The following is a 17,587-nucleotide window of genomic DNA, read 5'->3' as shown; positions in this document are numbered from 1 at the left end:
CAGCCGTGATGTGGTGAGAGCTCTGAGCACCTCACACTGCTCCACTCTCCTCCCACTGCTGCCACACTCACCAGAAAGGCCAGAGTCAGAGCTGGTTGGGGGAGGATGGGCACAAGCTGAAGGTTCAGCCTGGTCAGGTGTACCTACTGCTTCAGGCAAGTGCAGAAGCCACACGGCAGCAACTTGATGCTGAGGGGCAAAGTCAGCAGGCTCATGTCAGGAGCCATGGGGAAACCCAGTTTCTGAACCTCCGGGCACACAACGAAAAGTTATCAGTCCACAATGACCTTACTGTGGAAGGTGGCCTATGAAGAGCAGCTTTGAGATGGCAGGTTCTAAGGTAGGAGATGAGCTCCCAGGGATATGAACTACCTTTGCTGTGTGCATCCAGCAGCCCTGGCCACAGATGCACACTCTGAATGGGTTGATTGATGGGTGAATGCAAACAAACAGCAAGAGACGGGGGCCAGTGTTTTCATACTCCCAATTTCCACCCATTTTGATGTGCCTTCAAAGAACCACCTTCATCTTAAATATCACAGCCTGCCCTACTCTGCTTATAAGCCTGTCAAGCAAGTAGCTGAAAGACTGCTTCAATGTTCTAAGCATCATCTTCCACAGACAAAAGCAGGTCCCTCCAGGATGTCTGTCCCACCATGAGATGCAAAGCCTCCAGAGGAGCATATTTTCTCCCATGGCTATAATGGGGACCTCATCTGATCAACTCCTGTGTTCAAGTCCAGAGTGATAGCCCCAGAGATGCAAAATCCCACCCACCAGTGCTGGGGACAGATGGAAGGGCAGAAGCCTTCCTCCTCCCAGAGTAACCACCAGCCCATCCTCTCACACACAGCAGCTGCCAGCATGGCCTCTCCCCTTTGGCAAGGTGCTGGTGAATCACACAAGACACATGACATGGCACCATAAAACACATCCTAAAGGTAGCTCTCCTAACACAGCCCAGTGTGCCCAGGCTGGCCTCATGTGAAAAGCCCAAGAGGTAAATACTCATTAAACAAGCAGAGAGCCTAATCTGGAAAGTCAGAGTCAGGCGCTCCTCAAGTTCCCCCACATCCTTGTGAACATCAGCCAAGGTAACTCTGGCGTGGTTATCAGCTGCACTTTTAGGAAAGGCTCTTCTAAAGAAAAGGTAATAACCATCACGTGTTGGTGGTTATGATCTGGGCCAGCCTTTCCCCCCACTAAGTCCTGCTCTCATAACCATCAGATTATGGAGCTGCAGACTGTAAACCTCCCGAGCTCACAGAGACACTTCTCTGCTCCCTGCTGCCTCTCCCAGCAGAGAAGCTCCTGAAGTCAAGCTCTGCTATTCACTCCCAGGGCCTGGAAGGGAGGAATCTGGAGCAGCAGCACCGTCAAAATATCCTCAAAGAAAGCAACCACCCATGGCATCTGGAGTCCCCATCCACTTATCAACTCCCTCCACCTTCCCAAAACTCACCATGAAACTCTGCCTGTTCCCATCCAGTTGCCTACTGGGGCTCACTGCTGGCCAGGGCAGAGGCCAGCACCCTGCTTCCCAACTTCCCCCAAGACAAAGAATTAAGGAGCTTACTCAACCACCCATCCCCAGTAGGATGGTCCTCCTGTTACATGCAATGGTGGGAGGCTACACCAGCATCATCCAAAGATGCTCCTGATGAACAAGCTTTGACAGTTCACCCCCTGGACAGTCACAGCAAAGACAAGGTGGATCCACTTCCACCTCTCGGCCAAAGGAGGAATAGAACTGCTGCCAGTTTCCCCAGTCACCTCATCCCAGATTTTCAGGAAGTGATCCTCCCAACGTCATTAAATAAGGGTAGTCACTCAGACTTCCCTGCAGAGCTCCCACCAAGGGCAGCACATGAAGGATTTCAGAGCATGTCACCATTGGATGTGTACTGAAAAGAGACCTTAGCCAGCCAGGCTGCACCAGGACATCAGGGGAGAAGGCACTGGCTGGAAGGGATGCATTGAGCACAGCCACAGCTGCCCAGCACTTCATCGCTGAGGCATTAATGCCATGACAGGACATAGAAACGTGGAGCTGATCTGCAGCCACCACTGGGAGCTGTGGGAGAGAGGCCTCTGCATGTCACTTTGAGTGACCATGAATGTGGAGCATGCCAGGAAGGGAAGAGAGTAAGGAGCCATGACTGGAGAGGTGAGGGAGGTCCCAGCAGAGGCCAGGGCTGGGATAGGGGGGCCAGGCCTGCTGAGAGCCCTCAGCCACGGGAGCGGTTTTGCAGCATCTCAGCATTCAACTAACAAACTCTTCCTTCCAGCTCCAAACCAAGAGAGCATCAGCAGCACCAAGGCAGGAGTGCCAGCTGTGGCAGGACCCAGGGCACCACACCAGGCACACAAATGGCAGCAGCCACAAAACCTACATGAGGCTGAGCTGCAAAAGCCTCTCTTAAAGCAGAGCTCTTGACATCCTTAGGGAGACATCTCAAGAGAAACGAGGCAGCTCCTTTCCTTAACAACTCTATCTAGGGAAACACTCTGCCGGGTGCCGAGAGCATGAGAGGCTGGGGATGGGGCAGCCTCTTGTCAGCGAGGGGACACGTAACAGAGTGGAGAAGCAGCCAGTGAGGAGGCTGTTTTGGATGCAGTTTCCTGTTGCTGCAGCGCTCACGGGGGAGGCAGAGGCTTTTGTTACATCCCCTCCAGGGACTGCAAATTCCGTAGACTTCCCTGCCTGCAGCTGCACTGACCCCGCAGCCGCCAGCACTGCGGGGCTGGCACAAACCCAGTGGCGAACAGCTGCTTGGCCCCTGCACTGCAGAAACCAGCAACACGTAGTGCTGCCCACCTGAAGGTGCTCTGCACACGGTGCCATGCACCCTTGGCAGGGCTGGGATGTGGGAGCTCACTCCAAACCATTCTGCCCACAGCCAAAGTCGGACCTGCAACCTCGCCCGAGCCCCCGCCGCACCGCGAGCCCCAGGACAGCGCTCACCTGCTCGTGGTACTCGATCCCCATGCTGAGCGTGTTGATGAGGATGGCCACCATGATCCCACGGCCGAAGTATTTGCTGTCCACAATCTTGCGGAAGGTCTCGCACACGACGCGCCAGAAGGCCAGCAGCCGGCCTGCCCTCCTGGGCTGGGCTCTGTCCTGCTGCGGGTCGCGCTGGTCGCTGTAGCGGGCGTCCTGCGTGAACTCATAGATGCCCTCGCTGTCTGAGTCGCCCCCCTCGTTGTCCGTCAGCTCGGCCTCACTCGCCAGTGCCTTGAGGCAGTATGGGCAGCTCTCAGGGTTGCAGGAGTCACTGTCCAGCTTGGTGCAGGGACCGGAGATCTTACAGGAGCTTTGGCAGGGACCTGGAAAACATCAAGAGAGCAGCACAGCTCTTCAGCCAGGACAGGGCACGGGAGCAACCCCCAGGCCCTCCGTCAGCACCAAGCTGCTGTCCTGGACACCACAGCCATTTCCTGCAGGGTTAAAGAGCCCTGGGCAAAGCCTGGACTCTCTGAGCACTTTCTCACCAGTTACAAAGCCCTATTTGTTACTCCCAGACCTTGCCACCAGCCTAGGATCCCAGATCCACTTCGTTATGGCACTCATCATTACAGCGGGCAGAAAGCCATCGGCCCTCCTGGCCTTGGCAGGTCCAAGCTGCAATTATCAAGAGTGCCACCACCAGCCCCCTCATCCTCTGCTCCTGCTGTTTGCTGACACTCAAGTCACTAGCTTCCCCTTCCACACAACAGCAGATGCAGGTTTCTCCTGGGTGATAATACCAGCAGGATATTCTCCCAAAATCCCACCATCTGGCTGCAAGGGGAGAGGATATCTACAAAGCACACTCCTGACTCACTCATCACTGCAGTGCAAAGGAGAAATTGGTGTTAAACCAACTCAGACTCCAGCTCTGTGTATTTAGCCCCTGGGCAGCTCCGGGCTGGGGTAAGACCTTCTCAGCATAGCTCCTGGCTGGAAAGGTCAATGCCACTGCAGTGGGGTGGAAGAAGCATTGACTGGCTGACAAAGCTTCATCAGAAATGCTTCTTGGAGGCTAAGAGGGTGTGGACTGGACTGACCTGAGCTCCCAAAAGTGAGGATGTGGAGATGGGAAGAGCACCTTGCAGTGAAGGTATGGAAGTATGGAATCCCTGATCCAGAAAAGCTGCAAGACATGCTACTGAGTCCAGTTCCACCTGATTTTGGGAGTGCAGGGATTTGGGAGTTGTTCCCTGTAATTGCAGAATAAATTGGTTTGGGGGAAAGATGGGAACTGAGTTTATTGAGTTTTCAATAAACTGAGTTTATTGAAAATCTTCATTTCCCTTGGATTGTTGCGAGTGTGAGGTGTGGGAGGCTGAACTCTGGCTCCTGCTTTTGCCTATCAGACACATGAGGCAGGGCAGAAGATTCACGTTGGCCTCACCTGGAAAGCCGTCGCCTTTCTCCAGAACATGGACTGAGAAGAATCCTGTGAAGATTCAGAAAGAGAAGTCAGCTCACAGCTCATGTTTCTGCAAGGCACCCCCAGACCAACAGCCACTCCCAGGCTTACCTGTGCTTTGCGTCTCCAGCAGCTTCTGCATGCTGCTGTAGGGCCCAGGTGGGATGTTGAGGCTCGTCAAGGTGCTGCTTGCAGCACCCACCGCTGCTTCCCCAGGGTTCTTCTCTTTTAAGATCTCATGGGAGGTACTGGGGTGCACTGTGGGGTACACCTTGCTGCCTGCTATGTTCTGGGGGATCCTCTCTGGGCTTGGCAAGCTGAGGCCCGGCTGTGACAGGGATGACCGGCAGAGCACCGGCTCAAAGTGGCAGTCGGCATGGTAGATGCTATGGACAGACTCAGTGGTGCTGGAAGTGGTGCTGGGGGCCCCATGGGGGTTTGGTGCCAAGGAGGGGAGCATCAGCCGGTTGGTCCCGTTGTGGAGGGAACCGGTCTCCACATCACTGATCTCTGGGCTGGCACGGGGTGCCCGTAGGTTCCCGTTGCCCACGTGGTAGTGGTGGTGGTGGTGGTGATGGTGGTGGATGAGGTGATGCACAGAGTGCCTCTTCTTGTTCCAGTGCTTCCTGGCATGGCGGTCAGCCCTTGCCTTGCTGGCAGGGCTGGTGAGGAAGCCCATCCTCACACCTGCCACTTGGTAGGCCTCCACGAGCTGCTTGCTGCCTTTACGGGCAATGTAGACCAGGTACTTGAGGAGCTCATCGTAGCAGCTGCCCGGCTCTGAGAAGCTGGCAAGGGTACTGGCATTGGACAGGTAGCGCACACGTTGCTCCTTCATCAGCTGGCTCTCGCGCTGCTTCGTCTCGGAGAACTGTGTTGCTATCACCACCAGGCAGAGGTTGATCATGAAGAAGGAGCCCACCTAAGGGGACAGGAGCTATCAGCCACCTCAGGGTGGCCATGCCCACTCCGCAGATCTGCCTGACTCCACGCTTCGGCACAGGAGACAGAGGCAAGCCCCCAGCCAGCCCCTTCCTGGGCATCACCCAGCAAGGGCCATCAGCCAGGTCTGTGGAAGGGCTGACTCACCCCCAAGCCCAGCCAGGGACAACCTGGGCAGTTCTCCACAGAGGACATCAGAGATCAAAGTCGAAAGCAGATGATTTTGGCAAAGCCCTCTGCTGTGCAGGATGGTGCTTTTCTCTCTGCACAGACCACAGCTACCAGTGCTGGGGTGAAGGTGGCTCTGGCTCTCCCTGGCAGCACGTGGGCAGCTCGCGAGCAGAGCATACCCCTGCTAACGGGATTTGCGGGTGACTGTTACGCAAGGGCATCAGCAGCCTGTCCCCACAGCTTGCAGATTTGATTTCCAACCGGGGTTTCACGAGGTTCTGCCTTCTGCAGAGCCCAGCATGGATCACAGAGAATTACTGACACGCTAACAGGCTCTCACACGCTGCTAACGCTGCTGGCACAGCATCTGGAAAAGTACCGCTCACCCTTCCTCTCTCTCATTCCAGGGATGCTGAGAGCAAGAGATTCTTTCCGCTTTGGGGAAACGAGAAAAAGTGTCACGGACTAAACGACCTCCTACCTTCTCATCAGGGTTTTAGTCCTGGTTTCATGAGGAGCAGAAATTCCTACAACAGCCTAATGGACAATGTGCAGCTATTTTTGCTGGACTTAGTCCAATTAGCAAGAATGAGACCCATCTCACTTATCTCAGCTACATCTGAGTGAGGCACCTAATGATCCTTCAGAGTCAAGAGAGAAACAGGCACATCAAGTCTGCAGTGCATGTAATTTATTTTGGATGTCTACCTTGGGAGGAGATGAATCACTCCTCTAAGGCACCTATTTTTTCCCTTTCATGATAAAGGGAGTCTAGACAACAAGCTCAGCCAGTCACAGTAGACAGTTTTGCTTGCATAGATGAAGCCCATCATGGAGCCCACCCCACAAACTCTTTGTTGGCTCCTTTGTAGGCAGTCTCAGATGATGCTGTGCAGTGTGGGTGGGCTGTGGGCAGTAATCTCTTCCCCCCATTCTTAATGTGCTCTGCAAAGCTTGGGACTATTTTGCTGAAGTGTTCCCTCTTCCCTCTGCACTAGGGATCATGACAGTTGGGTTCTACGGTATGGGGGAATTTCTGTACAGACTCTTTCCCTTCCAGAGCTCAAAACCTGACCAAGTGAAGTTCACCTACTTTTAAATTGAATATGAAGTGACAACCAAGAGAGGATCTTGGAGCACAGAGAGAGAAGTGGTAAAAGCAGCAACAACAGAATTGTATCTGCCCTGGCTTAGCACATGGTTCTTCCTTTCCTTGGAGCAGCATGCAGCTGCAATACAGTGTCATATCAAAGCTGCTTGCCTTCCAGAAGGCTGGCTTCTACCTCATCTTTTATATTCACTGTGTTTTCTACTCTGTTCCTCTAGGTCACTCCACTCATCTCTCTTCAAATGCCAGGAGAACCCCATGTTCCCCTAAGGCCACTCACAATGATCAGGAGGATGAAGTAGATGAAGTTGTAGAAGGAGTGTGCATCCATGACAAAGTACATGATGTCCACCCAGCCTTCCAGCGTGATGACCTGATGGAGACAGACCAATCGAGGCTTAGTTACACTACCAAGTGAACAAGCAACAGCACAAGACCTCGAGGAGCCAAATCCTGCGCTTACAGTGCAAATATCCACATCACCAGCTGCCCAGGCTGAACAAAGCCCTTCTTTTCCAGATGAACCTAAGACCCACTACTGAATTCTGCATAGGGAAGAGCAGTCTCTAGGCTTTTCCCCACATCAGGATGGCCTTGCTGCACTTGCAGGGTTTAGAGACCGGGGTTTTGTCTGTGCGCATGAGATGGAGGCGCTCTCAAAGCAGGCACAAAATCATATCCCTGGCATTTTGAGCAGCCATGCACTACAGCAAAAGTGCTTGCTGGTGCAAAAGATCCCCCCAGGAGCATGATTGTGCAGCCTCTCAGGTCATGCTGGGGGTCATGGCTGGCTGCTTGCCCAGGTGTGACAGCTGGCAGCCAGGGCTCACCTGGAAGATGGCGATCCAGGCATAGCCAATGTTATCGAAGTTGATGGCTCCCTTGAAGGGGTTGTGCTCCCCAGCGGAGCAGTTAGTGTAATATTGGTTCCAGTTGACACAGGATGTGTTGGTGGTGTCGTTGTAGGAGTAGTAATCCAGGGTGCACACCAGGCCCTCTTCCCTCCGCGTTGGGATACTGCGGCAGTAGCGCATCCCATTCTCTCGCGGCTGGGAGCAGATGAATGGGTTCTCATCTTCATTCTCGGTCTGGTAGTATGGCTCCAAATCCACCGTGTAGGGGCTGAAAGAGGCCAGACAGGGATGGGGTTTGCACACCAATTGCAGGGGATCTGGTGCAGTAACAATTTCAGCAGCACATTCTGACAACTCCCATTAGGGATCCAAAGGGAATCCCCACAGGCTTTCTCCAGCCCCGCAGCTGGGATGATGTTCCCCACTGAGGCAGTGCGCTTGGCCACTCAGCAGCCTCTGATGACATTATTAAGACTCAATCCAATGGGAAGTGCTCTGGTTTTGACTTCATGGGACTAAGATCAGGGTTCAGCCCAGCAGGGCTTCTCTGAAATGTCTTTGCTGCAGTAAGATGGAAATCAGTCAGTTTAAGCTCCTGCATCTTCTGTCCTTCTGGAGGTGCTAAGAATTGCTTGAGGAGACTCTCTGTACCAGGACCTCCCAAGCTTCCTGAAAACCAGAGACAGAGTCTTCATCTGCAGTTTCGCAGTCAGTCAGCCCAGAGATAAGCTCTAAATTCCCTCTGAGGGTGGCCTTACCACAGCAAACCAGGCAAAAACACTCTTCAGGGGAGTGAAACAACCCATTGCCAGACAGAAACTGGCTTCTGGCTCTGCACACAGCCATCTCCTCAGTGCTGCCAGGGCTCCCACTGAAGCTTGTGAAGATATTTTTAAGCCTAAGTTCAGCCCAGTTAATTCCTGTAGAATTGCCTTTAATACCTTTCAAATCTTATCTAAACCCCTGGAATGTTGGCTCAATTAAGCGGCACCCAAACCTGTGTCTCCATGGGACCTGCTCGGTGATGAAGCCTTCCCTCCACACTGTTGCCATTCACTTACCAGGGACATGCCTTAGTAATGACTCTCCCAACTGCCTTTCAACAGCCCAACCCACAGAAGGGTGGCAGTTGATGAGAAGACATATGGGAGAGAATAAAAGGTGCATCAGGCCAGCTCCAGACCCAAGATCCAGCCTAGCCACAGCAGCAGCAGCATGGTCTTGCTATCTGCAAGAGAGAGGCTTTTGGCTTGCAGGACTTCTCCAAGTGTGGATCTCACTGGATCGCCTCTGAGGAGTCACCGTTTGAAAGCAATCCACCAAAAGGTGCCAGAGTGCTGGAGATCAGTGGAACAGCCATCAAAGGCAGGTGACTACCTGCCCTTCTCCTAGGGTTCAAAGGGAGGGAGGTGGTGGGAAAAAGCAGGTAGGTAGGAGAAGAGGTATGGAACTTCTGGTCTGACAGCTACCAGATGTTTCACACACTGTTCAAATGTTACTACATCTGACAGGCTGCCTGGCCTGGAAACTGGGTGCTGCAAAACCCCACCTGATCACAATAGTCCTCTTGGCCTTAAAATCATAGGATCTGTGAAAATTAACATTTTGGGACAAGGACTGTCTCTTGTTTTGGTAGCTCCATCAGCTTTCCCTAGCATTTAGGTGAGACAACAACTGCCACACCAATGAACATCACCAGCTGCTGTATGGGACTCAGACCTCAGGGTCTCTACAATGCAGAGAAGGTCACATGTTGAAGCCATGCTGAATTCAAGAAGCCTGAACTCTTCTTCTCCAGGTTTTTTTGGAGGCTTTTATCAATCAGAGGGGTTCCCAAGTGCCAGCTGAGGGTTAAGGACAGCCCTGCAGGACTTGTCAGATTGTCACAGTTCACTTGGTTCTGGCTGGTGGTGTCTGAGCAAGAGTTGTGGCATTTGGGAGCAGGGAACACTTACAGGAGACCAGAGGACATTCTTGTCTCCTGGAGACACAGACTCACATGCTGAAGTTCTCAGGGAGGAAGCAGCGGTTCCTGAGCAAACCTGCCCACAGCTGGACTCCCACGATGCCAAAGATGAAGAAGACAAAGAAGCAAAGGAGCAGGACATTCCCCAGCATGGGCAGTGTGTCCAAAAGCAGTGTCACCAGGATGCGCATACCTGGAGCAGAGAGGAAAAGCCCAGCTGAATTTTCCTCCAGGTGTGTCCTCCTAACCTCTTCCTTTTCCACACTTCTCATCCCACTGGCAGTCATTGCCTTCCCAGCCAGCATCTTGCCACCTGCACAGGGCTTGCAGACACCCACAGCATCCCAGTTCCCCTCTAGTTTCCCTCCAAAGCCTCTGGGACCACAGAGATCACCAGCTCCAACCACTCACCTAGAGCTCACACTTTTCTGCTCCTCTCCTGTCACTCCCCATCTCAAGTCCTCTTCTCCTCCTAAAGTTTTCTAGCAATGACACATCTCCTTCATTCCCTGAGACCAAACTGGTGTTCCTGCACAGTTTTCTCTCTTTCCCCACTCAGCCTTCCTTCCCCAAATCTCCTCATCTGCCCTGATCCCCACTCTTCCCTAAAACACAGGACTCCGGCAGCTAATTCTCGCAAAGCCAGGAGCAGCCAGTTCTGTAACAAAGATAAATTGATGGTGACTTCAGCTTGACATTTACACACAAAACAATTGATTTCATCTGACGTCTCTGTAATGCTCTGCTCATCTCTCCTTCTCCTCCTTTACCCGTCCTCTGCATTCTCTCACACATTTACATTGATTTTCTTTTAAAGAAAGCTTTACTGTTGCACCTTTACTTTGGCACTTTGAGAAGGCTTTTTTCTCCTTCCTGATGCTGTCACCTTCTCTATCAGGGTTTTTCTTCAGCTCCTCTGCAGGGGAACAACCAGCTCACATCAACTCCTAATTAACTGAGGTGACTTTCTGTGGCTACCACATTTATCACCACAAAAAACTCTCTATGTTGCTTTTCCCACCTTACATTTCTATCGCACTATATCTACAGTGCAGAGAAACCAAGACAAATTACCTGAGATTTCAAAATGCATTAAGTGAATTACATCCCCAGTTAAACAGTGGTGGATAAATTCAGCCATCTATCAGTTAAGCAGCAGGGATAAAAAAAACACCTCGTTGCAAACAGGATTTTGAGGCTCCCACAATGATTGAACATCATCAGCAGAGCCAGAAGAAGTCCAAGAGCTTACGACAAGAAAAATAAACAGAGCCACGGCAAGCCCAGCAGCAGCAGACAGAGCGGAAGGAGAGGAGCTCTCATCAAGGCACTGGAGTAGCTCAGACAGCGGGCTTGAGTTGCATCTGGCTAAACCAGCTCTGGATGCAGTCCCCAGAGCTGCAAGACTAGGACCACACTGTACCCATGCTTGGCACACCCTCTCCATACAGTGCCTGCCAGGGCTGGAGCTCAGCACTAACCGCAGCACCCCGACACTTTGTTGGGCTGAGATGGCCAAAGCCTCCCCAAGCATAGCACTGAGTTGTTGTCAGCTGCTGCCATCTGGAATCAGGTAATGCCACCCACTGCTGTTCAAGAGGGGCCTGAGATCCTCATCTACACCCTGACAAACCAGGTTTGTCTGGGGATGCTGGTTTTTGAGCTGTATGGATGAGCAGAGCGCAACATGTGCCAAGAAGAGGCTACTCAGCACCTCCTGGGTGACTGTCTCCAGGCACAAGATTTTCTCATCCCAATTACTCCAGGAAATGATGAGATAGCATGGGGAGGAAGGGACCAGCATGGTTCAGCTCCCTCTGCACATGCTGCCTGGCTGGAGCAATCAGTGCCTATCACCTGCATCCTTTCACCTCCCAAGACCCTCTTCAGATGAGGAAGGTAGGTGTCCAAAGAGTCCCACATAGCTCATTGACTGGTGGCTCATCTCCAGTATCGCAAGTACTGAGAGCATGAGAATAACAGGCACTGGAAACCAGAGAACAGAGCCTGGGACCTAGTACTACCAGGTTTAGGTGAGGGTCTGAGCTGCAATGTAAGATGGGAAACATCTGTGTTAGCCTTTCCCTCTTTGGGGCACAGGTGTAGAGAACTTGCATCAGCCAGGAGAATAAGGCTCTGACTTACTGGGGACCCTGTTAATGGCCCTGAGCGGGCGCAGGACGCGCACAGTGCGGACCGCTGAGAAGCTGACGTTCTGCAGGTCCAGGGAGTACTCCAGCATCCTGTGGGGACACAAACGCCAAGAGGCATCAAGCATCTGCTGGAGAAACGTTAGATCATCAAACACTGTAAATCAAACACTATATGCCAGCTGCTGACAGAGGGGCTCGTTACTGCATCTCTCCCATCAGGAAAGTTAGCTAGACGAATTAATTAAGGGTTGTTTGCATATCGGAATAAAGTCAATGAGAATGTGACACAGCAACTCACATGGCCACAGATCTTCTCTCTTTCACCTGCTTTGATTCTGGTTTTGTACAGGTCCAGGCCAAAGTTTCTGAAAGTCTCTGCACATTCCAGGGGCACAATTTTCAGACACAGTCCGGTTTTTAACAACAATTGTGCAGGGACCGGCATGAATCTGGGTGTGCTCTGCTGAGAGCCACCATAACCTTGAGAAGGGAGAAGCATCCCCTGGTGCAGACTCTTTCCATGGGGACACTGAGCTGTGCTAGCTCTGCCCATCAGAGATCATTGGCAGATGGTACTCAGGTGGACAGGACAGTGCACATATCAATAGCGAAAGGAGGCAGATGTGGTCCAAGGTGCCTTCTGGTGCTCTGCACTGTGCCTGATGGGGTTATTTCACAGCTCAGGACACTGAGGTGCACCATTCATGTGACAGTTTGAGGATGCACTTGGACAGCTGCATGTCCTGGGGATGCCTCAGCACCATCTCCCTCTGCCTCATCTCACAGCACCTTTCCTCAAGCATAGCAGGGCTATCAAGTATGCCACCACCAGCACTTCGCTCTGCAGGGCAGGAACATACAAGAGCTGTGTCCAGAAGCATTCTTGAGGAGGCAGGGCCAAGCAAAGGCAAGAGGACCATAAGGCTACCCACACAGGTGGGCTCTCACTGCTGCAAGCAACCACAAGCTATTAACCTCTTCCTAAAACTATCAAGTTCCATCTCAAAGCTAGTTGGGTGTTCTCTCTCCAGCTTTGATAGTTGAAAGCCTAACTTCCAGTTGAGTTTACTCAGGACAAGCTCATGTCCATTTGTTCTTACAGCAGCCCGCTATAGCTTCTATAGCTTTTCTTTGTCCCTGGTGTTTACCCACCCACTGTATTTACAGAAGACAAATTGCATCTCTCTTGATTTTGCAGAGCCAAACCAACCAAGCTCTTCCAGCCTCACCTCACAGACAGACTCTCTGTATCCCAGTCATGGCCCTTCCCACACTTGCCCTGGCCTGAATTAATCTTCCCTGCTTAGACATTATGCTTCTGCAAGAGCTCTGCTGGTGCCTTGATCGAAGGCATCAGTGCTGCCTGCTCCCTACCTGCTGGAAATCCTGCAGAGTTCATTAGTGCCCTCTGAGCTTTGCCACGGCTCTCGCTGTGATCAACCAAACCCACTCTCCTCCCTTCTGGCCATTAGCAGGTGAGGAGCACTTGGGGTGGAGAGGACTTTGTCCTCCCAGCCTCCAGTTACACAACTCCACATGATGCAGTGATGCTTTATCTGATTTCTCACTACAGGCTCTAATAAGAAGGATGATGATCAAACCATATCCAAGATTAAAATAACCTCAACACAGTTCCTGTGTTTAGCTGACACCCACAGCCATAGGATAGTCCCATAAGTGGTGGAAAGACACATTTGGAACTTGTTGTCATCCCCTGACCAGAGAGGAAGGCAGTGTGTCCATGAAAGCCCACCTGGCCCCAGTGACAAAAACAGCCCTTTCCTCAGTGCACAGGGCTCACCACACTGGGTGAGCTTGCCTAAGAGAAGTAGAGGAGCGAAAACCTCCCTGGGCTTCCATGGGGCTCAGGTTTCCCTCGCCATTTTGTGTGGTTTGCAGGATCAGAGTAAAAAGCTCATATCGAGTGTACAGCTTTTCTTTCATCCATTGTTAACACGGAGGCCACAAGCAAGATTCAGAGCAGCATATGGTTATCTGCACCAAGACTGTAATTTTCTGATTAATGACAGCTCTAGACTCTCTTCCAGAAATGCTGTGCTTGTAAGCTGCTTGTAAGCTGCATTTTGATTTGAGGTACTGAAGAACAATTACGATGCCAAATTAAAAAAACAAGCAAAGAACAGCCCAGTAGCTTGAGCAAACATTTGGACACCAAGACCAAGAAGGTGCTCTCCTGCCTCAGCTGGTGCTCCAGCACAGCAAGCTCAGTCCCAGATCCAGACTACAGGATCCATATGCTGCTGATAACTTAAAGCTCAAGAGTCCTCAGAGGACCATGTATCAGAGTAAAAAAGGTGGGTGGGTAAAAAAAAGACACCCAAGACCAAGTCCAGTGAGAATCTTACTGCTTCCCAGTTCTAAAGGCCACTTCCCAAAGCTAGGGATGCATGAGAGGAATCAATCCATGTCCCTAGCAGGAGAAGGTACCCAGAGAGAACAAATGTCAGGATGTCACCAAGTGGCAAGGTGCCAGATGCATTTAGCAGCATGGATAACACTGACACATGGAAAACTGGCAGCACAGAAAGCCCCCAATGAAGCTTCAGCTCAAATGTCAATTCTGTTCCAGCGCCTCTGCCATGGCCTTGGCTGCCCAGCAGTTAAGGGCTCAGAAAGCCACTCAGTGTTCCATGGGATGCATTCACAGGAAATGCTGAGGCTCATCAGAGCCACCAGCAGCCCCCTATCGCTGGAGCTATTCAGAAGGAGAGCAGAAATAGTGAGGACTTTCTAAGAATAAAAGCAGAGCATCTGCAAAGGCAGACGTGCTCTGGGCTGCTGGTGGGATGCAGAGCGAGAGCTGATGCAAACCTTTGGCAGAGACTCCTCCGAGAAGATGGAGGAGCAAATGGATGGAGCGAAGCTGGAGATGGGTAGGTTCAGGCTGGACACGAGGAGGGAGTTGTGAGAGGCTGGAATGGGTTGCCCAGGAAGGTGGTTGAGGCCCCATCCCCGGAGGTGTTTAAGGCCAGGCTGGATGGGGCTCTGGACAGCCTGATCTAGGGTAGGGTATCCCTGCCCATGGCAGATGAGTTGGAACTGGATGATCCTTGTGGTCCCTTCCAACCCTGACTGATTCTGTGACTCTAAGAAAAACTCCAAGGACTCAGCAGGCAGACACAAGGGATGGCTCAGGATGGACTGAAATTCATTCCTGTTCTGCCTGGAGACAGCAAGCACAGGGTCTCTCCCATACAAACCTCACAGCACTGCAAAGGATCTCATAAGCACAGTGCCAGGCAGCACTCCTGCCTGCCTTGGTGAGGAGCTCACAGAGGTGATGCTCAGGGCTCTTTTCTCAGCCAGTGATCCTCAGAGCATAGAAAAGGGAGCAAAGCCCTTCCTGCACCCTCTCTGACCCATCCAACTCACAGCCCTGGCTCCACTCCCATCCCTAGGATCTTTTCTGCTTCAGGAAGCAGATGATGCTGTGATGACCTTTCAGACCTGTGAAGTTTGTGCTGAGGGCACTTTCCAAGGAAAACTTGAACTCCCCTTTCCCAGCTGGGTAGTGGGGATGCCATGGGTCCCTTGCTCCCAGCTCTACAGCATTCCCAGCTACAGTATTTGGGAAGATGAAGAGCAGCTGAGAGCTGGGGTGAAGAAGACCAAAAACCCCAGAGGCTTCCCATGTCTCTGCCCACAGGGGCATAGAGCTGCTGCTCGCTGCCAGCAAGAGATAGGCTGAGATTTATTCAGCATTGAATTGCTCTCAGAGCAGGGCGTGCGGGCCCCTTTATCTCCAAAGCGCAGCAATCGGCAGCTGATTTAAGCCATCGGTGCTGGGAAAGACAAGGGGAAACTATTTAGGCAGCCTCATATCTTCAGAAAGCTGAAATGAAATTCCCTCCTGGTCCTTGCCAGCTCTGCAGTGCTCTGCTTTTGCTCAGGAGCTGCTTTTTAAGCCTTGCAAGTCTCACCACATTAGTGGGTGTTGCTTAATTTTAAAAATACCCATTTCAATCAAGCTGAACAGCACTGGAGGGAGCCTGAACCCTGCAGGCTGCTGAATCCAGCTGCCCCGCGTGTCCCAGCCAGGACACTTGACTGATGAGGCCTTTTCTAGCAGGTAGCAAGTCCTAAAACTTAAAACTCCAAGTCTTCTCACAAGTGGGTTTGAGTCAGCCCACCCACCAGGAAGGCTGCAGAGGGATTTCTTTTACACAACAGGTTTCACTATGTCAGGGGCGTGTCCTCTGCTTCCACGGCTGCAGGAAGGTAGCACACAGCAGACCATCTGCAGGCAGGAGGCTTCGCTGGACCTGCGTCAAAGTTTCTCTTCATCCTCCCAAAAGTCATTTAAAGCACCAAACTGTAAAATTTGATCCCAGATTTTGAGCCTCCTGAGGTCAGGGAATACGAGTATCAGGTTCTACCACCCGCTCAGAGCAAAGAGCACCTAATTCAGGGTGACCCAGGATGGAGCAAGGACTCAGATTCCAAGACACTCTCATCCATCCCAGAAAGCACCAGAGAAGGGCAGGCTCCTGGGAGGCTTGGTGCAGCCTCCATGCAGCTCCAAGGGGCTGCAGCCCTGACTGCACATCGGGTAATTGCATGTGCAAATCAGCTGCTCACACGGGCAATTACCCCAGTGCCACCCCACCCAGCCACCGGCACCTGCAGCCATCGGCCAAGGCCACGGTGCTGCATCTCAGTGCGAGAAGGATCAACACAGGCAGAAGGGATGAAAAAGTGACAATTGCTCCTGCCTCTCCGCTTTGTTTTTTCCTAAGGTATGAAGTGACACAGGGAAGGGACAGCCTTTGCTGGAGCCTTTGCCGGCAGCCACAGCAGGACTCCTGCAGGCAGCCCCACGCCAGCAACTTCCTTGCCCATGTGTCTGATGTGGGAGCTGGAGCAGGAGCTGGAGCAGCCTCACATAGCTCCAATGTCCTTCAGAAGAGTCCTGCCTACTTCCAAAGTTAACTGGCATAGTGAGCTGAAGGCCAGGTGCTGGAAGCTTCAACCAAAGCAGCCACAGGCTCCCTGCTCTTCTTTGGAGCCCAGCCTGGCAGCATCACCCTCATCTCAACCCTGAGCTGAAGAACCTTTGGGAAACCAGGAGCAGGATGAAACGGGGGACAGCAGCATCCCTTTCTCTGTTGTATCCCATGAACACAGCAAGGCTTTCTGCAGAATATTTCATCCCTGAAATTCAGCATTCAGAACCAGAAGAGAGACAGGCATCTTTGAGTGTTGTTTATGAAGGCTTCAGCCAAGCTAACTCTTTGCTAGATCCTTCAAAAGAGGGAGAAAACAAGATAACAAACACTACAAGTGCTCAGGAAGCAAGGGGAAAAGAAACAGCATCTCTGCTTGCGAGGAAAGCAGCCTGCCAGCCACCTCCTGCCCCAGCTCACCTCCAGCTGCAAGCAAAGCTTCCCAGCAGTGCTTTGCTTTCCTACCAGGGCCCGAGGCTGGTTACCATCACAAGGACAAAGCACAAGCAGGGGTACACAGACCTGGCCAAGCCTAAGCCTGGAGGACCCACAGAGCCACACGCCCCAAGCACTTAGATCAGCCCTGCTCCAGCCTGTGCCAAGAGAAGGCAGAGAGAAGCTCTCTAAGCTCTTACAGCACCAAATTATCCTCTGACTTAAAGCCTCTCTCCTGAGATCAGATATCGAACCACTAGGGTGTGTGGGATTTTGGTTGGGCTTTTCTCCTAGTTTAAAGCACAACTGAATCCACAGGGAGAGAATCACAGAATCACTTAGGTTGGAAAGAGCCTTTAAGATCATCAAGTCCAGCCCAGCACTGCCAGGTCACTATTAAACCACGTCCTCAGCACCACAACTACACAGCTTTTAAACTCCTCCAAGGATGGGAACTCTCCCACAGTCCCGAACAGGCAGGTTCAGTACTTAACAACACTGAAGGGAAATAAATTATTCCTTATGTCCAATCTAAACCTCCCTTGGCACAAACTGAGGTCATCTTGTTAGTGACAACTC

At 52.0% G+C, this 17,587-nt stretch overlaps 1 protein-coding gene across 1 annotated transcript in view; it reads right to left on the bottom strand.

Annotated features, from left to right (window-relative positions):
- CACNA1G (calcium voltage-gated channel subunit alpha1 G) overlaps positions 1–17,587 on the bottom strand; it is a 141,166-nt gene that overhangs the window by 75,645 nt on the left and 47,934 nt on the right. The window contains 7 exon segments of the mRNA XM_064150466.1: positions 2,966–3,330; positions 4,398–4,442; positions 4,527–5,337; positions 6,917–7,009; positions 7,467–7,758; positions 9,490–9,649; positions 11,602–11,699. Of these exon segments, the coding sequence (XP_064006536.1) occupies positions 2,966–3,330; positions 4,398–4,442; positions 4,527–5,337; positions 6,917–7,009; positions 7,467–7,758; positions 9,490–9,649; positions 11,602–11,699 (1,864 nt within the window).

Source organism: Pogoniulus pusillus, chromosome 11, assembly GCF_015220805.1.
Source record: "Pogoniulus pusillus isolate bPogPus1 chromosome 11, bPogPus1.pri, whole genome shotgun sequence".
Lineage (NCBI taxonomy): Eukaryota > Metazoa > Chordata > Aves > Piciformes > Lybiidae > Pogoniulus > Pogoniulus pusillus.
This window is presented reverse-complemented; position numbering and strand designations above follow the sequence as displayed.